Source organism: Acartia tonsa, chromosome 5, assembly GCF_053477335.1.
Source record: "Acartia tonsa isolate MP-2025a chromosome 5, ASM5347733v1, whole genome shotgun sequence".
NCBI classification, from domain to species: domain Eukaryota; kingdom Metazoa; phylum Arthropoda; class Copepoda; order Calanoida; family Acartiidae; genus Acartia; species Acartia tonsa.
The window spans coordinates 53,144,912-53,168,049 of NC_137264.1; the positions used below are offsets into that span (position 1 = coordinate 53,144,912).

At 32.6% G+C, this 23,138-nt stretch overlaps 2 protein-coding genes across 4 annotated transcripts in view; one reads left to right on the forward strand and one right to left on the reverse strand.

Moving 5' to 3' along the window:
- LOC145319831 (serine/threonine-protein kinase BRSK2-like) overlaps nucleotides 1–23,138 on the forward strand; it is a 199,242-nt gene that overhangs the window by 43,773 nt on the left and 132,331 nt on the right. The gene's annotated exons all lie outside the window — the stretch shown is intronic.
- Nucleotides 16,568–23,138, reverse strand: part of LOC145319832 (uncharacterized) — a 39,357-nt gene continuing 32,786 nt past the window's right edge. Inside the window, exons 20-26 of the mRNA XM_080162199.1 lie at nucleotides 22,471–22,555; nucleotides 20,245–20,337; nucleotides 19,711–19,800; nucleotides 18,608–18,717; nucleotides 17,919–18,089; nucleotides 17,316–17,389; nucleotides 16,568–17,012 (exon numbers count right to left, since the gene is read on the reverse strand). Coding sequence (XP_080018325.1) covers nucleotides 16,840–17,012; nucleotides 17,316–17,389; nucleotides 17,919–18,089; nucleotides 18,608–18,717; nucleotides 19,711–19,800; nucleotides 20,245–20,337; nucleotides 22,471–22,555 — 796 coding nt within the window. The 3' untranslated portion in view covers nucleotides 16,568–16,839. The remainder of the gene's footprint in view (nucleotides 17,013–17,315; nucleotides 17,390–17,918; nucleotides 18,090–18,607; nucleotides 18,718–19,710; nucleotides 19,801–20,244; nucleotides 20,338–22,470; nucleotides 22,556–23,138) is intronic.

The window sequence follows — 23,138 nt, forward strand, 5'->3', positions numbered from 1 at the left end:
ACTGAACCGATCGGATTCTACTCTTTAGGGATTATACCTACTGGTCCTGTGGTGGTTTTAGGCTATTTTCTTGGGGGGTGGGACACCCCCCCCCCAAAAAAATAAAAACCCCTCCCCTTTTTTTATTATTTAAAATTAGTGGTGGAGTGGGGGCTTCTCATCAGGTACTTGATTATTTAAAATCTCCAGAGGTAATTATTTTTTTTTCTTTAATTACCTCTTGGGGCAAAGCCCCTAAAGGCTAGGGGCGAAGTCGCTAGTTGTTAATATTTGAACATAAAGGACTTTATCCTCGTATCCCTGGTTTTAGCCAACGCCCCAACCTTCCCGTTATAATATTTCTAGAGTGGTTGTTCTCAGGGAAAAAGAGATAAGACAATGAACAAAAACAATCATATCAAATCTACCTGATTACTCCAGTAATAATCTAAAATTTGTTTGAATGTCAAGTAGAGTGGGGGAAGTAAGTGTTGTAGGTTAAAATACCTGTCCTTCCACCCCCTGGGTTGTCGTAGTTTTCTTATCTGAAAATAGAAATTCCCCACACACCCCCAAAAACAGACTTTTACACACACACATACACATACACACACACACACACACACACACACACAAACACACACAAACACACACACACACACACACACACACACACACACACACACACACACACACACACACACACACATACATACACAAACACAGATATAACACAGAATCGAAAGGGGGAATAAATATTTCCATTGATAATTTTCGCTGTGGCATTGAAAATCATATGATTGATAGATAAATAAATAGATGGATGGATAGATGGATGGATAGATGGATGGATAGATGGATGGATAGATGGATGGATAGATGGATGGATAGATGGATGGATAGATGGATGGATAGATGGATGGATAGATGGATGGACAGATGGATGGATAGATGGATGGATAGATGGATGGATAGATGGATGGATAGATGGATGGATAGATGGATGGATAGATGGATGGATAGATGGATGGATAGATGGATGGATAGATGGATGGATAGATGGATGGATAGATGGATAGATGGATGGATGGATGGATAGATGGATGGATAGATGGATGGATATATGGATGGATAGATAGATGGATAGATAGATGGATAGATAGATGGATAGATAGATGGATGGATAGATGGATGGATAGATGGATGGATAGATGGATAAATAGATGGATGGATAGATGGATGGATAGATGGATGGATGGACAGATGGATGGATAGATAGATGGATGGATTGATAATTAGATGAATAAATAGATGGATGGATTAATAGATTGATGGATAGAAAGATGGAAAGATTTTTCGATGGATAGAGGGTTAACTGTAAATTTTTTGCTATTATACATAAACATATTATAATTTTGAAGGCATTATTAGAATAGCATAAAATGTCCCTACTAGGGATTTTAGATTAGACTTAAACCTGCCAAGAATCAATTTTGAGCTTCCCACAAAATTATAAAGCCATCGGGATAATTGTTTACGAGATCTTACTGGATGCACGCACACAAAACTTACATCTTTATGATATAAGATAATATCTATATATTAATCAATCTTTTTTATATTTATCTATCTATCTTTGACAGAGAATAGTTATTAATATTAATAACTAAGATGATTTTATAAAACAGGGGAAACTAAAACAAATTCTTTTACATGAATTCTTAGACAGAGAGGGAGGTTGTTCAACGAGGTACCCCTTCTCCTAGAAAGATTTATCTTACCTACATTGTCTAAGATTGAAGTCTTGCAAGGAGGAAGGAGGCATTTGACTGTAAATTATTCAGATACCCAAAGTATTATAAACAAAGTCCTTCATTCATCGGCTTAAAAAATTTGGGTACTTTTTATTTAATTGGATTAGTTGGTACAAACTATTAGCATCCAAACTTTTCAATACCATAATCTACAAAAGGGGTAATTTTGTATATTATCTTTGGGAACATACATCAATTTATCGTCTGATGTCTTATCCCTTAAGATCCCTGAAAGTTTAACAGATTTTGTTAAGTTTTTATGGCGCCAAAGTTTGAGCATTTTTCTGTGTTCGTTGTGTTTAATCTTTAAACTTTCTATCTTTGATACATTTTAAAAGACACCTAGCACAGCTGCTCTAAAGATAATAATAGAAACATATATCTACGTTGTTAATATATTAACAGCACAAAAGCTATACAGAGAAAAGCAATACAAGCAATAGTTTTTGCTGGCAAGATTATTCCTAAAGTTTAACATAGCAAGAAAAAAGTTAAGATTAAGTTAACCCGCCCCCACCTTCCCTCCCCTATTTTCTTTACAAAATACTTCTGGAATAAAATGGATAGGGCATCATTACTTAAATACATTTATCGACAAGCAACTTCTATATCCTTATACTAAAGTAACAGGATGTTTGTGTGTCTGTCTGTGTGTTTGTTTGTACCGAAGGATCTCTCTAACCGCTGAACCGATCGGGTTCTCCTTAACAGGGCAGCTTCTCATAGGTCCCGGGAAGGTTTGTAAACATTTTCTTGGGGGTTGGGACACCCTCCCCCCCATAAAAAAAATGAAAAATCCCCCCCCCCCGAAAAACCGATCGGATTCTACTCTTCAGGAAATATATACCTACTGGTAATGTAGTTGTTTTAGGCTATTTCCTTGGGGGGTGGGACACCCCTAACCCTCCCAAAAACAGAAAAATCCCCCTCCAATCTTTTTTAAGAATTTTGCGAATTCACTTTTTTTCTCGAAGCCGCTAGTGACATTATATAGCAGGAAATAAAAGTGTCCATTGCTGGTATATTACAAACATAAAAATGGTGTTATTATGAATACATACTTAAGTTAATAACAAATTTTGACATTTTAATATTTGATTCTTTATATAAAAATCTGATAGAATATACCTTTATTTTCTTCATAAATTTAGCTTAACTCGTACATTTTACAACTTTTTCTAATATAACTTTATTTTTATCCCATAAAGATTTAAAATGTGTGGTTGTTATATGAAAAGTCTTGTCTAAACTTGCCTAGTTTTATATAAAACATGATTAAAATTACCTAGGAAAACTCTATTTTAAAATTAGTTTTAAAACTAATTAAAAGATAAGCTTATAAGATATTTCAAGTGCGCTATAGAGAAGATTTTTGCTTATTAACAGATTTGCAAATTTCACGATTTTTTTTCTATTTTCGATTTATATATATTTAATTTCCAGTATTTTTTGTGAAATATTTTTACAGATAATTTGAAAAATGTGCTGTAGAATCCACAAAATTATACAATTATTTACTATGTTCACAATAATGTACTGAATTTCATATGTTTAATCAAAAACCTTTTTAAAAGCGAAGCTTTTCTATAATTAGGGTCGGTCCGTCCGTCCATCCATACGTAACGGATAGCTTTTTCGTTAATTTAGGCAAGTTATAATTGTCCTATCGATTGCAAACTTTATATGGGGATTCCTGTAGTAAGTCCATATTAAAAGCAGGACATAAAATCAGTCATAAAATCGATCAGGAAGCGGTCAAAGGGTCATAACACCATTGTTCTCAGATGTTCATTGATATCCCAGTATTCACCAAAAACATTTTAGGTATCTATCTTATACACAAAAGTCATAAGGAAGAAATTAAGATTTATTTAGAATTTTTTCTAAATTTGGTGCCACCTAACTGACTTTGACCAGACGCCTTAACCGACACAGACCAGATATCCTTATAAGATCAACTCTTGCCGAAATATAATTACTAGACTTAAAAAGTCATGAAGTCACAACTCTCTATCTTACCTACAAAAAAGGACATTTAAAAAACTAGAGGGGTGGGGGGTCCATATGACCCCCCCCCGATCTGTAAGGGTTAAGCAGTTTGTCAGCAGATTTACTTACACTTTTTGTTATTCGAATGTTAATGTTCGTTTGTCCTACCGTTTCAGAGCTTCGCTTTTATGGATGTTGTCATCCTTGTTTTATCATGTATAAATGAAACCAATTTGCTCTAATAGGCGTAATTGTGAGTCAACAATATGATTTTAAATATTCGAAATTTTTTAACTATTTTTTTTCTCAAAAAGTTATAATTTTAAATCTGAAACATGTATCATCCCCTTATATCTGTGACACACGTATGATTTACTTGGTGGCCCCGTAGGGAATTTCAAAACTTATAATAGTATCATATTACAACATACATATTAGGTGTCCTATAGATTCGGTATTGTAAAATTACAGAAACCGCCAGTTGCATAAATAATTAAAGTTAATATGAAAAAATGAAAGCCTTCAAAATTTAATTAACCCCTGCACTGGAGATAACTTTGCGTAAACTTGCGTAATCATTGATTTTTAAATAAATTTTGGAATAGATTATTTTAAATTATCTTACATATTTCAAGCTCTGATTTTAGTACCTAAATATGACCAAATTCAGAAGTTCCCTAATAATGTAACAATATTCATTAAATAAAGCAGATCTAAAGTATAGATGTATAGACAAGGATGACACATCCATAAAAGCGAAGCTCTGAAGAAACTGTAGGGCAGACGAATATTAATTCTTGTAGAGTGTCAGAACTGAATATGCAAAATATAGATATAAAAGTTTTGAAAAAATTATACTTATATTTGTTCCAAAACTTCTCAAATACAGAATACTGTTTAAGGAAATACTTACATTTTAGGACTTGATTATATAGATGCTTCGCTTATTGTACCTTGTTATAATTGGAATCAGTACTCCAAAAATTAGATCAATCGGATTCTTATATCACATAAACATTTAAAAACTGTTAAAAAAGTTAAAAATCAACATGATTAAAATGGTAAAATGGACGTACGGACATTCTAGTAACGATTATAGAGTTGCTAAATAGAGTTGCTTTATAAATCGTTTCTAACTACTACGTGAATCATCATGCAAAGTTTGAAATTGATAGGACAATTCTAACATGCTTAAACTAACCAAAAAAGCTATTTATAACGTACGGACGGACCTACCCTAATTATAGAAAAGCCTCGCTTTTAATAACTACCTCCTCCCCTTTTCCAATGGTCTTTTTTGTCTGGAAACAAATTGTTTTCTGGTACTTGGCTGTGTTAATATTCCCGATACTATTGGTTGATTTTCATAGACCCAATTGAGAGTCGGCATAAAGTCATTGGGTTGGGGACATACAGTTATTTAACCCCTTCCCTCTCTAGTGTTTTACTCCAATATATTAAAGATAGCCTAAAACAACCACAGGACTAAAGAGTAGAATCCGTTCGGTTCAGTGGTTACCTAGATCTTAAGTTTCAGACGGACAGACGGACAGACATCAAGCTACTTTGTATTGTACATTTGAATTTTCTTCGCTACTATTGTACGTAATCGCACTTCTTCGTATTTTAGAGTTAATATTCCACATTGCAATATATTTTTCTAAAAAAATTATTTATCTTATGTTTTGTAATAATATAATACAAAGTAGAACGATGTCTGTCTGTCCGTCTGTCTGTCTGTCCCTTAAGATCTCGGTAACCACTGAACCGATCGGATTCTACTCTTCAGGGTATCTACCTATTGGTCCTGTTGTGGTTTTAAGCTATTTTCTTGGGGGGTGGGACACCCCCAACCCCCCAAAAAACCAAAAAATCCACCCCCCATTTTTTTTTTTTTTTTTTTTTTTTTTTGAAGGAGATTTCCTTGGTCCTTTACAATTTTCGCCATAATTTTTTTTATCACCTATGGGGCAAAGCCCCTAGAGGCTAGGGGCGAAGCCGCTAGTTGAATATAATTCTGTAAAACAGATATAAGAATGACAACATCCACAAGAAATGAAACACAGGAATGTAAAATAAGGAATGTTACTGACTCAATTATTTATAAAACTTTGCCACTAATAGTTCTTATCTACAGAATGGGTAAATTTGTTTATCATCAGCGGCCAGAGGGATCCCCACACAAAAAAATCAACCATCTTAAATAGTAGCCAAGAAAATCGTGGTTTTCAAAAATGTTTCAAACGTACAATGCAACTAAAGAGCAGCTTTGCAACTAATGATAATATTTGATATTTTTGTACTTTAACAGAATCGGATTTGTTGTTTAAAGAAATTAGTTTTAGAAAAATACAGGAGAAAAAACAATTATATAAGCTAGGAAAATATTAATTTAATTCTTCACAGCCTCTAGGGGCACTAGAGGAGGGGAGAGTCGAATTTGATAACCCAGTTTATTATTTAAGATTTGAAAAGAAAAAGTAAAAAAAAATTGGGGGGGGAAGTAACAGTAACAAGCCCTTTTTACTCCACAGGGGGAGCATAGGCCGCTGACAATGTGTCAGTGTTTCTGTAACATTTTGGCTTTTTCATGGATATGGGATAGGGTTGTCAGCCCTAAGCCGTATGATTGCGGTGTAAAGCGTCCATTTAGCCATCCCGTATTTTTATTTTTAGTTAAAAAATTTTCAAAAATCATTTGTTTCTTTTTTTGGCGATTTCTCTTGGGAGGGTGGTGGTACCCTCTCCAAAAATAGTTATAAACCTTCCCGGGACCTATGAGAAGCTACCCTGTTAAGGAGAACCCGATCGGTTCAGCGGTTAGCGAGATCCTTCGGTACAAACACACAGACACACAAAGAGACAAATAGACATCCTGTTGCTTTAGTATAAGGATAACTGTGAATAATTTAAAGTTTCGCAGCTTTGTATTGACAGATACTTTGTTTTGAAGCGCCGATCACTTACATTTAAAATATTAATTTAGTCGATGAAAAAAATCCATTCAATGTATATTGTTAAAATTACAATCCAAATTTTATTTTACATTGCCCTATCACTGTTAAGGATGAATAGAAAAAAAATAATTAATTCACCCAAAACAGATGAACTTTGTTTTTCTTTTCCAAAGTTTTTCTTGTCCAAAGGGTTCAAAAGTTTGGAATTAAACATTTTCTAGATTTGGATTAATTATCTATCTATTAATAATTTGAATGAGTTAATGTAATAGGTTAGCCGGCCGTTTTAGAATAAGCCTACTTACTATATTGATTAAGGTTTTGATGACAACAAACTAAAAAGTTTCTAAAAAGCGCATAAAGTATTAATGCCATAATAATTTTAAAGTGCACTCAAGAATTTAAGTCGTCGTAAGGGCGAATCTGTCGTAATAACAGAATTGTAGAGTTGACTCCATGTTTATTATAATGACCTTTGATTTATATATGTATACAAAGCTATGATAAATAAAGTAATCGAGAAGTTTGAATAAAGAAGTTTAAGCTTCAGTTGCGTTGCAAAGTCTATATAGTTACTACTTTAGGACTTATTCAGTGGCGTGCGAACCGAAGGGGGCATTTGGGGCAATCGCCCCCCCCCCCCCCCTAGCGACCAAAACGCCCCCCCCCCTGCCCCCCCCTAGCCACCGCCCCCCCCCTAAATGTTGAAAAATGCCCCATTTTGCCCCCCCCTGGTCAACAAAAATGCCCCTTTTTGCCCCCTACCCTACAAAAAGCAAAAAGCAAAAAAAAAAAGATCAAGAAATACTCCAAATAAAAAATTTTGGCGCTTTGCGCCAAACAGACAGTTACTATTCATTTAACCTTACCAAATTTTTTAATTAGTGTAGAAATTAGGTTATAATATTTTTTCACTGAACATAACAGACCAGGTAATAGGAAGTATTTTATTTTGTATGATATAAACTTTTTACCAAAGAAATTTTGTACATCCCCAATGATGATACACAAAATTACTCCTTATATAGATTACAATTAGTGGATGAAATGTATGGAAACTCGACTTAATTAACCAACCAATCAAAATTCCATTAAAGTCCCCAAAGTTGTTGAGCCAACGAATAAGAAAATTTTATATGAAATTTTGGGGACTAGTGTAATAAATAGCCCAAAAACACCTCCCTCCCTGCATATTTGAGGAAAAAAATTTGAACCTCGTAAAAGTGTCGGACTATGACGTCAGAAAAAAATAACAATTAACCAATGAGAAGCCAGTATTCACTGTAATTGACCAATGGCAAAATATATAGCGGTCTCTCATTGGTTAATTGTTAATTTTTTCTGACGTCATAGTCAGACACTTTTACTGGGTTCAAAAAATTTGCACTTTGCGCACTTCCAAATGGTTTCTGCTTTTTTATATTTTGATTTTATTTCTATAAAAACATTTGTAAACAACAAATATTTAATCAAAAAGTTATTTTATATAAAAAAGAAACAGCGTTGATATTTATCTAAGCCTTTTTCTCAACACTGTATGTCTGTCTAAATGAATAACTATATATGATGTCATATTATTTTCAGGATAAGTTAATCATTTTTTGGTGTACATACCCTTACAAAAAGACATGTTTTTTTTTATGGCAATTTTCATTAAAAACCCTTAAAACTAACTACACTCTATATTCCTAACTTGATTAAATACGCCACTCTTGTTGTCTTTAATTGATTTTAGTTCAAAGGGGGAGTAAATATTTTTAGGTGCGCTTCACACACGGCCCTTATAAATCCTTGGAAACACCACTTAATGAAAAATTAACAGAGTTTTAAAGTGCCATTTAAAGAGGGTAGGATATGTTGATATAACTTTTTAGCTTCTCTATAATTCACTATGGCTGTCAGTACGTAATGCTATGGGGGAAATGTGATTTTTTCAACTGCAATTAAAGATAGAAGGCTAAAACTTAATGTTAACATTCCCATCATTATGGAGTATAATTAACTATTAAATATTCATGGATGTCGGACTGCTTTTCAGGACGTCTTTGGCTATTTTTGTATCTTTTAATTTCGGGTATAGTCCCTTTTGTGTGCCTCTTAAGGTGCATTTTCCAGTAGCTTTTTCCCTATTTATAGCTCCTGCGGGGCAAATTGCCTAACTCTGCGGGGAAATCACCTGACCTTACTCAACCTAGAATAACCTATTAAAAGCTACTATGAAAATACGACAAAATGCCCCTTAAAAGGCGTTGCCACAAAAGAGACTATACCCCAAAGTTTTCCATATTTCTAAGAGATTTTTATATCTGTAGATGAAAGGACAAGTAATTTTTCTTATTTTTTACATAGTTCTTTATATCTTTGGTTTTATGGTACAAAAATTTTTTTTGTCGATTATAATATATTAAAAATCAATTTTAAATCAAGCATCCAGTATGTAATTTACTTTGACTGTCATCACACAACATACAGGAAAAAGAATTTGTGACTTTTCCTACCTAAAATATATATTTATTTCAACAGATGCTCTTTAAATCTACTTGTCTGTATTCTTATTAATGATTTTTTGTGCTTTGTTACTTAAAGATGTTGTCATCCTTGTTGTCATACAATAAAGAAATATTTAAAATAAGTTTTACATATTAGGTTAATTTTTGGTAAATTATTTCCAAAATGAGTGTTTTTATCTCCCCCCCCCAAATTTTATTTTAATGGGGTTATTCATCCTTCCTGCTGAGATTTTATAAAATCTCCTTCCACCCATAAAAATGTTTTGTGGTGGGGGGGGGGGGCCCGGGGGGGGAGGTTAAATTATCTTCTGTACTTTTTTTTCGAAGATTCTTTCTAGCTCCCTTCCCTTCTGTCATTGCAGGGTGGGGAGAAGGGATGGGGGGGAAGAGATGGGGGATATAAATGAGAAATAGGGATGGGGAAGAAGGGATAAGGACTAGAAGGCCCATAATCAAATAATCCCACCCCTTAAAACGCCCTCATTAAAAATAAGTATATATAATCAAAATGCCCCCCCCTAAAGCAAAGTGCCCCCCCGGGGCACTTTGTTTTAGGGGGGGGCAAAATTTTATAAAATCTTCAAAATGCCCCCCCCTAGACAAAGTGCTTCGCACGCCACTGGACTTATTAGCCAGGTTGTCACCAAGAGTGGGGCCTGGACAGCATAACGAGCTCCGAGTCTATTTTAGAGCTCGTTATATATCTATTTATTGATCATAGCTTTACCCAGTTATTAACTATCTTAATATACCTAACCTAATCTGATTTAAACATAGATATTGTTGGAATACAGTAAGTGAATATTCAAAGTGTTTGTTATTTATATATTAAGTATTGCTACTCTATAACTAACTATTTACCGTCTGTTTTCCGTGGTATAAATACCACAAATCTCTCCTTTTCTTTACAAACAATCTGGATATTAGACACCAACCAGACAACCAACTCAATCCTAACTATGCATGTTAATGATTTACGCCTTTTTTGTCAAATCTTACCTCTTACTCTGTCGTGCATTTTACATATCAGCAAAAGAAATTTGTTAAAGTAGAGCCGAAATTAGAACCCACCTCACCGACGAGGACAGGGTGCATGTTAAGCCATGTTCGCGGGTATCTAGATTCTTTAAATATCCCTTGGTTGGTGAATCTACACTATATATTACAGACCCCACTGCTTCATAAAATCAGAATAACTTTATGTTTCGGTAGACGGGTAGACAGACAGACATGCTTTAGTAACAGAAAAGTTGAGCTTTTAAATAATTGAAATATATATCTATAATACAAAGTATAACGATGTCTGTCTGTTTGATCGGGTTCACCTTAACAGGGTAGCTTCTCATAAGACCCGGAAAGGTTTAAACCTATTTGTGGGGAGGGCAACACCACCCTCCCTAGAGAAATCGACAAAAATTTTAAAAAAGGCCGTCTTGCAGACATTTTTTGCAATTAGCTAAAAACATAACTAACACCATCTATCAGTGAAAAAAATATTTTTGGTAATTAGCTGATTTTGAAATAGATTGAAAAGAAACAATTTTACGTGTCCCTAGAGGCCTCTAGGGGCGTAGCCGCTAGTATATATATATATATATATATATATATATATATATGTATCAATATAAGAATATCTGAGTTTGTTATTAATAGTCTCAATTAATATATTAATCACCTTATTCTAACTTTCTAGGTATGTTGATCATTAATATAGTGGATCTAGTGATTAGAGGATGTGCAGTGCAGTAAATATAAAAAAACGATTATATTCTAAAAAGATATTAGTTATAACCCTTTTAATCTTTTGTAAAATCATTTTAATGTTTTAAAAATAGGTAAAAAATTATTATCTATATACTGCTAGTTTATACAACCCAATCAAGATACGGGTCCTCAAAGATGTATTGCTAATGAATATGTTTATAAAACCTTGGTGACCAAGTTAATCCACAGTTCAATGTCCTCCCCCTCCCTCCCAGGTCTTAATTTAATTAACATATTCTTATTAATCAAACGTTATGTTTAAGTTAAAGCCACGCAAACTAACTTTTATTTCTTATTGCCATCATGGCCATTATATCATTAAAAACGTAGTTTTAAGTCAGTTATCTCCGCTGCTGACTATAAAATGTAAAATTATAGGCAGCTGTAAACACACGGCTGGCTGTAGCTGAATAAAAATCAAGGAATGAATTTAATTATTCAGCCGAAATTTTGAAATATGCAGTTTGTGTTAATAGTCTTCTGCTAAACAAAAAAAGGGCTGCAAAAAAATACTACTGCACCTACTAAGCAATAAGCATTAGGGTGGGTTCATATCGGAATTAGACAAAGCAGGGATATGCAACAGATAAAATTAACCTTAAAAACATTTCTGACCGAAAAAGAATTTTAAAAAATTGAATTTTAGAACACGACCACTTAAAAATATAATTCATTACTTATTAGTATGCAAAGACGACATTCAAAAAATTTTGAATCAGAACTATGGCTTCATGGTGCTCCCTGGAAAGGCCTTGAGGAGCTGAATCAGGAACTTTTGTTCGTTTCAAAATATCTCGTTCCTAGCCTTAGAAATCACTAAAAAAACAAAATTTTTAAAGGTTTATTGAGAATTGTCCAATTTGTAGAGGTTTTTTAGATTTTCTCAGGCTAGGAACGAGATTTTTTGAAACGGACAAAAGTTCCTGACTCCTCAAGGCATTTCCAGGGAGCACCATGAAGCCATAGTTCTAATTCAATAAATTTTTGAATCCCATTTACAAATAGCTATACAATTGAATGTCTGGTCGTCAGCGGTTTTAAGACTTAGGATAAATTTTAAATCATCCAGAGGTGTATTATATCTATATAAATTGAGTGCAGATCCCCGCTTTGGCCTCAGAAAAAAAATGTCCAAAATCGACCCACCCTAATAAGCATACACAAATGCCTTGTCCATAGGTTTGTGTATCCATTTAGCTTCACACAGAGAAGTTAATGATCCTAATCATTAAAAAGATTATTTTATTCTCACAGTTTTTTCTTTTATTTCTTGGCTTGCGTCATCACACCATTCATGGAACATATTTATTTATGAACAGTAAAGAAACTGGATCTACTGCAGTTCACGGTAAAATATTGCTGGTAAGCAATATTTCCAAAAATCTATGAATTTTAAAGGCTGCTAGCTGCCATACGGCTTAACGTACAGATCATACCCGCACACCATTTTAAGCGGCATAAGAAGGCCTACAAATAATCTGGAATAGCCAAGATCCAATTATGCACAGGGAAAGCTTCACTGAAGAAAAAACGCGTAAAATAGGTCTTTTTTGCACATTTCTCTGCACTGCGAAATAATTATGCATTATTGATTTATGACTATTCCAGATTATTATGATATGTACGTTCAGCCGTTTGGCAGCTAGCAGCCTTTAAAATTCATAGATTTCTGGAAATATTGCTTACCAGCAATATTTTACCGTGAACTGCAGTAGATCCAAGAAACTGTCTTTACGTGATAAATTTTATAGAAACTTTTAAACGAAAAATACATTTAGGTGAATTATTTACAATACATGCCTTATTTTGACTTTAATACTTTTAAAATAAAAATATGGTCAGCTAGATATGCTGCTCTATTTATGGACGTAATTGTTCTTGCTATAGAAACTTACTCTAAAAATATTCGGGTATAGTCCCTTTCGTAACATCGCACCTTATGGGGCGATTCTTCGTATTTTTTACAGTAGCTTTTCTCCTATTTCTAGTCCCTGTGGGGGTCTCTTACCCTGCGGGCCCAATTACCTAACCATGTGGGGCAATCACCTAACAAAATATAACCTAACCTAAAATAACCTATAAAAAGCCATTTTAAAACTAATGTTACGAAAGGGATTATTCCCAAATATTCTACTAAAGGCATGACATAATTGTCTGATTTGATAAGACTTAAGGTATGACAATTATGGAAACTATCCATAACTGGTTTACTAGTAGGGGGGGGGGGGGGTTAATGCAACCATCTCGTAATCAGTGAGCAAATGGCACTTAGAATTCGATTTTTGAATGATGGCAATAACCATTTTTAAAACTTCTAGTACCAACAGCTAACATCTAGAACCGTTTGATAGCGTTTTGGAGTGGCAAAGAGTATTATGTGGTTTCGTGACTAGTTTGCATAATAGATTGCAAAAAAAATGGCAAAACGGCTGAACCGCCAGCCGATAGCCGTAACTTTTCCAACTTTTTGTTCGATTTAGGGAAAATAGACCTACTAAGGATTACTCAGATGGAAATTCGAATTCTAATAGTAATTTGCTCGCTGATTACGAGATGGTTGCATTAACCCCCTCCCCCCCTTATACCAATAAGAGTAGCTTTACTTTATAATTCAACATGCTAAATTTATAAATTTTCTTTGAATTAAGATTACAACACAAGATAAAAAGTTGGCATGTTAGCTGTACCAGACAATATGTAAGGGCTCGGCAGACTGCTCATCAATATTGGAAAAAGGCCGTCTTAGTAATGTTGAAATTGGCCAGCTGAAATTGTCAAATTGCAGAGCTCGTCTGAGAATTTTCCAGAACTGCGGTTGTTGAGAAACTGCCACTGCCGAGCCTTGCGAATTGTAGACACGTAAATTTGAACAAATTCCAAGAATCTTCTTTACAACCATACACGAAATGTCAGAGAGAAAAAATTATTGAATAATAATAATGAAACAAGGATGACAACATCCATAAAAGCGAAACACAGAATCGGTAAGACAAATGGACATTAACACTTGTATAGTGTCAGAACTGAATAATCAGAATATAAATGCATAAGAGTCGAAGCTAAATTGTAAGTAAATTTGTTAAAAGACTGCTTGATACAGAATAATGTTTATGGACGTAATTACATTTTTAGGGCTTGATTATAGAGTTGCTTCACTTAAAATATTGTAATTTGTTCTCCCAGGAATCAATATACCAAATGTCAGACCAATCGGATAATTAAATCACATAAAAATTTGTTGTTGTTGAAAAAGCAAAAAAAATCAACATGTTTAAAATGGACATACCGACGTTCTGGTAAAGATTATAGAGTTGCTACGCTTTCTAAATCGTACCTAAGCAAAAAAATCAACATGTTTAAAATGGACATACCGACGTTCTGGTAAAGATTATAGAGTTGCTACGCTTTTTAAATCGTACCTAACTACTGCAGGAATCACCATGCAAAGTTTGAAATCGATAGAACAATTATAACATGCCTAAATTAACGAAAAAAGCTATCCGTTCCGGACGGACGGACCAACCCTAATTATAGAAAAGCTTCGCTTTTCACCAGGATTACAATATACGTAGATATAAGGAAGGGAAGAGTCTGTAAATTATACTTCTCAAAGTTTTTTTACACAATATCTATCGATTGTTGGCTATAAAAAATGTAGACATTTGGTTTATTTTGGGTAAATTTTTCACAAAACTTATTTTTTTATTAACTTTTATTAGATTAAATCTTACCACTTATTTAACACTTACATGAGTAGGGGCTCCAAGACGCTAAGGGCGAAGCCACTAGTAAATGAAAATTTACCAACAATTTTTTTGAGTTTTATTTAGAAAAATACAAAAAATAGTAAAACATTTAAATAATACATTTTTAAACTTTCTCATCAATTTTGTCTTTAACAACTTGTGCTTAATTAAATTCCAACTAACATTTATTTACATATTTCCAGCCTTTAAATTAAATTAAGCTTTAATATTAAAAAGGAGAACATGACTATTGTAACATTCTCGTCGTCTTTGCTGAACAAGAATTTATGTACCTATATCTTCCTAAAAATGCATATTACAGTGTACAATGAAATACTTGGGGGTATCGATACAAGGAGACAAGGAGGGAGTCTAAACTAGTCCCCAAAGTTTTATAATACTGTTTTCTTATTCGTTGGCTTTTCAATTGTAGGGAATTTTAATCAATTTAGATTGGTTGGTTTGTTAAGTTCAGTGTCCAAACTTTTCAACCTCTTATTGTAGAAGGGTTAATCATAATTGGGATGTACATAAATTAATCGGCCATTATCTTTTCCCTATAGATCCCTAGTATCGATATATACATACAATTCATGATAGATTAAACTTCTTAATCACCGGTATTTTTTTCCAGCAAACGCCTAGCAGGGTCAAAATCAATTCTAATTATTTTTCACTCGTGCTACCTATTACTTTTAAGCTATATAAGAACTATATATAAGCTTATTGTCGTTTCTGTCTTTATAATATTTGAATTAAGATATCTGTAAAATAATCATGTTCTCCTTTATTTCATTGACGTTTAAGGCCAATGAAATTAATGTTAATTGATTCTTTGATAATTTTAAAATATCATTTTTTTGTAATCTTATCTTATTAAAGATGTTTTTGACAATAATATCTGTGAAAAATGAAACAAGTTTGCCAAAAAAAAGATTTTAAAAGTAGAGGTTTATTTTTTTAGACAAAGTATAAAAGAGCCTTTACGAGGGGTAAGAAATGGCTATATACCTTGGATCTTACACCAGATTTTCATTTTCAGAGGGCTAATTTAACGATTCGACCCTTCAACCATCCCCTCCCCTCCCCTCCTACTGGATAAATAAACTGATTAACAAACAAGTTCAATGCTGGCAAGCTAAATTGAAGACCATTTCACCCTGTTACAATATCCTGGTATATTCTACATCCATTGGTATGGGGCAATGTAAACCCCCTTGACGAATACAAAAAGGTTCAAAACCCCTATAACCTAAATTTCTAAGGAGATGTAAATAAATTCTATATTTAAGATTAAATTGTGTGATTTTTATCCCCCTCAATTATCTTCTAAAACATTAAAACGTTTTTAAAATTGCACAACCTCTGTAGAAGCAAAAAATCACATGGTAACAACAAAAAAAAACATTTTGTATTTGACCTTAATAAACCTCTATTTCCAAAACCTCATTTCAGCAAACATAAGTGGAAAACAAACAAATATTAACAGTTACATTTTTCTCTAAAACAAACATTTCAGAAAAACTTAAAATACACTTTTTGCAACTTATATCAGTAGTTGCTTTTTATGGTGATAAATCTTATAACTAGGTATCTGATATTCATTTCTGATTTTTTTTTAATAGCATAATGTTAAATTCGTCAAAATCACTTCACAAAAAGGGCCATCTAGCTATAAAGTGCACTTTACTTTTGTTTTAAAAATCTGTTATGTCTTTATGACTATGTTTTTTATAGGTATACACTATACATAATTGCATTTCATAATCAAAGCATTATAATACAAAATATATCGGTAACTTTATATAAAAATAGTGAAAAATATAAATATATAAAAAATTAAGGCTGTTCTAATTATAATACAAGTTGCATAATACATATTAAATTATCAAGAGCAAAAAAAATTCAACAGTCTTAAATAATACATTTTGGTACAAAAATTTGAAAAAAAAGTTTAAATTAGATTCTACACATAGGTACCTGTAGAAGATATACAAAATTATTTGTTTGTAACCCATGTATCCTCCAAACCTGGATTTGCCACATTTTAAAGAATGGTGTTAAATTTGTCCATCACTAGTCATACCAAGTCCATATCATCCTTTGTAGATTCATGCAGCACATTGGCTTTGCTGCTGCAGCCGCTGCTGGTGCCATGAGGGCCGCCAGGTTCATCCTGGAACAGCACCCGGTAGAATATCTTTCTATCTGTCTCGTCACAATACTGGAACATTGAGTCGAACCCCTCAGAATCTGAAATTTTTGTCCCATATTTGATTTTTTACTATCAAGTGATCATTTCATATAAAAAAAATTGTCAACAGAACAAGTGATAAAAACAGATAAACGGTGTAGGTATAGTTAATAGTGTAGGAAGGCAATTATGCCTATAAGAAAACGAGGACATGAGTGGCTGTGTAATATATCATTATCTCTACTGGAAGTTTGTAAATATGATCTGTTGCATAAGTAAAATGGTCTTTATAGTATTAAAGAAAGAAACTGTTCCATTAATAGAGACTGCACAGAATCTGTATAAAATTGTGTAGTTTTTACCTCTGATATTTGGTTGTGTGTCTTGATATGGGAAAGAACGTCCTGACCAATACTTGTAAATCTCAACCATATTTCTACATTAATGTCCACACAATAATATGTACTGTTGTTGTTTGTTTGTAGCTATGATTATCTCAAGTTAGGACTCAGATGCACATGGAGATTGGTTGCAAAAATCCTTTGGCCAATCTTAGATTGGTAAGCTTCGCGTACAGCTGAGTGTATTTTATGTTACATTATATGCTCTGAGCCGCAATTCTTGAGGAAGCTACTCAATTATTACATCATCCTGACATAGAGTTTTGGCAGGTGTTCCATAATTAGGTAACCTAATTAATTACATGAACTAACTAGGATTTTCCCAACCATAGCATATTATAGTTATCTTAAGCTTCAGACAAAAAAAAACTTTATATCATAGGATTAATCCATTCGTTTACGAGTGACACAAAAAGTAAAAGACAGGACCATAACACCTTCATTCAATGATATAATGAAAGATTTATTATCCATTTCTCCATTTCTTAAATATTATATGTTAATTCAAATAAATTGTGGGTAATAAAGGGCTGTGGAGGTAAACATTTAATTGAATGAACATTCCTTGGTTGGCCCAAATGATCACAAACACGTTGTACAACATCCGGCTTTGTCAAAACCGGTTCCAGTCTCAGTTCAAAGGTGATGTCAGGGTCGTCTTTGTTTACAAATGTTACCGACACTTCACGGATTTTCATACGAAGATACTCATTAAAATCTAGCGAATTTTCATTCCTAAATAAAAAAAAATAGATATCTAAAACACACGTTCATACAGCAAAAATGTCTGAAAGAAATAGTTATCTATAATACAAAGTAGAATTATGTCTGTCTGGCTGTCTGTCCGTCTGTCCCTAAAGATCTAGGTAACCACTGAACCGTTCGGATTCTACTCTTCAGGGTATATACCTATTGGTCCTGTGGATTGAAAATTGCCTCCCCCCCCCAAAAAAAAAAAAATTCACACTTCACATAAATTATTGGCAGCAGCACCGAACTTTTTTAAAAATTACCTCATGGGGCAAAGCCTCTTAAGGCTAGGGGCAAAGCCGCTAGTATGGTAATAAATCAAAGAATAATAATTTCTCATGTAGTCAGATAGCTAACTGTAAAATGATTAATATTAAAGGCTTATCCGGAGTCACCTCAGTAGTGAACGTCCTAATTAAATCAACAGTTTTAATAATTTGTACCTATAAAATAATTGTTTTTTTATGTTGCTGCGCTACTAAGTGACTTCTTTTCGGAGTTACCTTTTGCTAGTCTGAACAACAAGAACATGACAGTCGTCAATATGCGTGAGAGTGGAGCCAAGCACAGCTTCAGTAACCAACACACGCTGGGTCATCTCATCACACTCATCCTGATACGTTACATATTTAGTACAGTGTGTTTTTTTTATGAGAACTTTTTTGGTAGCAATTTTGCCCCACTTATAGTTATCATAATTTAATGATTAAAGGCTTATTTTCTTCGTTTTTTAAGGCAATCAATAGAACACCAAAAAATATTTCAGTTTTCATTTAAAAAGTACAGTAAAATCTAAAATTCAAAACTTAGGTGTCAACATCTAAAAATGGTTTTAGTGCATTTTTCTTATGCCTAAATCTTCTAAGAAAAAAAATTAGATTTTCTGTAGACGACTTTGGGGGGCCAGTACTCCCTCTCTGGTTGAGATATGACCTTTAAACTTTGATATGTTCTAGTACATGTCCCTAATAGTATCTGTATACATTTTTAGCTATATATCTAAACTTTGAAGTGTTTTGCAGACATTCTTGTAAAAAATTGAATATTTGAGCATAAGAAAAATGCGCTGAAACCATTTTTAGATGTTGACACCTAGGTTTTGAATTTTAGATTTTACTGTTTTTTTTTTAAATAAAAACTGGAAAAACAAGAAAATATTATTGTTGTTCTATTACGTGCCTTAAAAAACGAAGAAAATAAGCCATTAATCATTAAATTCTGATAACTATAAGTGGGGTAAAATTGCTTTCAAAAAAGTTCTCATAAAAAACACACTGTAGTATAGCTACTCTGCAACAAGGGTATGTAATGTAGGTCTATCTCACAGTTTTTGTATGATAATAAAATGGCTTAAATACTATACTTTATTAAAATTGTATGGCTGGAACTCAAGAAATTTTACATTACCGTTGCTGTTTTTAATATAAATGTACAGAATATAATATAAATAGAATTTAAATTGTTGAAGGATAGGCTAAGGGTATATTAATTTTCTGGGTTTTTTTCATCTTCTAGTTTTCCCCAAATTAATTGTAAGCTACCACTCTTAGAAACTATTTCATAAATACAGTTTTGAAGGAAGATTATTTTTAGATGATATAGATACCTGAATAGGAAATATTCTTCTGATGAAAATTTTGACTCCTGGAGAAACCTGAGCTCCAAGTGTGACGTCATTGAAAAACTTTTCATCCACCTTAACATTGTCATTTTGAAACTTACTCAAGGTGAAACCATGATCAATGATATTAATTTTAGGTTAGGTTAAGTAAAAAGAGAGTCCTGCTGATTTTGGATGAGGACCTGCAATGACTAAAGCAGTAAGGGGATGTTTTGATCTATTTGTTGCTTTAAGGGATTTAACAGATAATTTTCTTGAAGCGAGATTACTTTAAATTTGAGGACAGTGGCCCCTAGTTTTAAAGTATAACTATTAATTTTTGATGCATTTTCAATGGGTGTCACATTTTCTTCACCTTTTCAATAATCTTTAAGTATCATTCAAGATATATACAATCAGATATACTAAAAAACTCTAGCTTTTTAGTTACTAATCAGTAATTACAGATTTAGTCCAATTTATCTATAAATCAAACAAAATAGAACAATTTCTACAAAAATAAATATTAAATAAACTTACCTTAACTGAGCCCAAGCTGATGTGTTCAAGCAAGCCAAGAGTTTCAACTTTATTTTCCACTGGCAAGCTAAAGTATTTCAGAAACTTCACCTCCTAAAATGTTAAACATATGATAGTAGATACTTGTCCATTCTTAACGTTATGCCCTTAGTCTAACATATTAAATAATTTAATTGCATAAGATTATATTTCAAATAAGGTGAAAGATATCTATAAAATATAAATCAATCTACAACCCTTTATATCTCCCAATATCTATTAGTCAAGAAATACAATACTTTAAATTATTAATTCATAATATTACATTGACTTATCCCTATATCCCTCGGTTGAGGTCTTTTGCAGAGTTTAGTCTGCATCAAATCAGGAATGTAAGTGGTATATTAAAAGATTTAATAATTTTCGACAATTAAAAATCAACAATTTATCTTCATTTGTTATATGGAAATTAACAAATGAAGATAAAATTAGAGAGTAATTGTGACTATAAAATAAAACCAAAATTCAATAAGATATTAGGTAATATAGTAACTAGCATTAATCAATCTCATAATGATGGACTAAACGACCTTTTTTTTATTTATGCATATAATATAGTTTTTTTTTCAAATCGCAATTAAAATAATTAAGTTTCAAAATGATTAGTTATTTTTGTATATCTAAAATGCTGTGATACTGTCACAAACTATTTCTGTCCAGATTATTTGTAAAACCAAGGCTTTACTATTTATTCTACATTTGAAAAAGACTTACATCCTACTAATCTTCTATACTTCTTAACCCTGATATCAAGTGGAAAATTAAGCATATCCCAATTAAACTAATGAGCATGACTTAGACTAAATTATGTAAAGTCACTCAACTTTTTATTCATTCATCTCATCTAGGTATTGATTTTAGTTACAAGAAATGAATTACAATCATTCTGATTGCAAGACTTCTGTCTGGAAGGTTTTAGTTTACATGTTTATCAGCTGCATATGATCATTAGCCATGGCATTCCACCTGTTGTCCATGTAAGGATGCAATTTTAGACTAATCTTGATCCCCCTCTCTATTAATAGTAACTATAACATTATCAATTAGTATATTTTTTTAGTCAGCAATAGTTGAATTTATTTATGTTGAAGAGGAGTAACATCAAACATTAAAACAAAATAGTTTCAAATAAAACTTTAAATTTAATAATCTAACAAATGCAACTATAATTCACACATAGGTTTTAATCATATGCACTTCCTCTCTTTCTGTAATGATGTTCTCCTGTTCAATGTTAATATAAATTGTGCACAGCTTAGGTTATAATACAAAGCTATCTTCAACTATAATTTTTTTGAGTAGAGTTTTTTCAACAATCAAAGGCTATATTTAACAAGGAGCACAGTATCACACTATCTCTAAGAATAAAGGCAAAAATTCATAGCTATGTTCAACTTTCCTTGTTCATGATTACAATGTGTATCTATCCAAGAATAAAGTAATATAACTGTGACTTTCCTCTTATATGAGCACAGTGTGTGTCACAGTATTGGCAATATTGCAAAGCTATCTTCAACTTTTCTAATCCATGTGCGCAGGGTGTATTAATCTATTAGAGATCAAATTGTGCAATATATTTGCACCGATTGTGAGGTGATAACATCAACCTTTCTCTTTCACAAGCACACTATCTTTGTGAGAACCAAGTTGGGCTAACAATTCTATAGGTGATACCTTTGACTTTGAAATTTCATTAGCACAGTGTGTATATATCTACCTATGTGAGTACTAAGTTGGGCCCAGTATTGGCAACAATGCAAAGCTAATTATACTTGTCAAATATTAAACTCAACATTTGGATGCCATAACATTTAATTATTTTGTTGCATTTACTTCTATTATTATTTATTATCACATAAATTTTTATGGTGCTTATAAAAGATTTGAATTTCAATTAAGTGGTAGATTTAATTCATTAGACTGGGTTAAAGAAGGACATATGACATAATTCTTAGGAAAATGCGACTTTAACAGCTGACTCATTATGAGAACAAAATAAAAAATTATGACCTTTCCTTCCAATATCTGTACACAATTTCAACCAATGACATTTCTGGAATGTACCTCCAAAGCTCTTCTATTTGCTTACTTAGAGAGTAAGTCTCTAGATATCTCTATTTACCAGCTAAAATATGTCCTGTTATATTTATGAAGCTACTAGCAAGGCTTTAAATTCCTATTCCTTACCTGTTTGTCTGGATCAAAAGTGCAGACAAAGACATTCTTGTCCTTGTCTTTGTCATCTGTCACTTTCTGTGAGATTATCCAGGTCCTGAAATTTATATTTATAGTTAGACAAGAGCTTTTGTATGTCAACTAGCAGCTACGACTCTTGTGTCTTCTAAGGACACTTAAAAATAAATGTTAATCCTATTCCAGAGAAAATTTTACCATTGCTTGATTGAGTTACCCCATATCAATATAAAACATAAAAAACTTGAAGAAGAGTAGTATAAGTCCAACCCCCAGCAAGATCTTTCAAAAAGACAAACATACAGCCTCTTTAAAATATATATCAATATATATTTCTAAACAAGTTGAATGGGCAAGGAAGGTTTTCTGCGAAGTTTACTGGCTGCTCAAGCTTTAAAGTTGCTTCAAAGTTGATAAACAAAAAATATAGGTACATTCCTATTTCCATTTTGATAAAATTTTTAATCTAAGTCAACTTTCTGTTTTGATAATTGATGAATTTCTTTTTTTTCAGGTAATGTTGTGAACTTAACTGAAACAGGATGGTTGTTTTCATAGTGGCCAATATAAGTTTGTTAAGTGTTTTAAATCATTTCATGACAGAACAAATTAATGATTATTTTCTGGTAAATGTTACTCAATGGTCCTACTTAATAATGTAA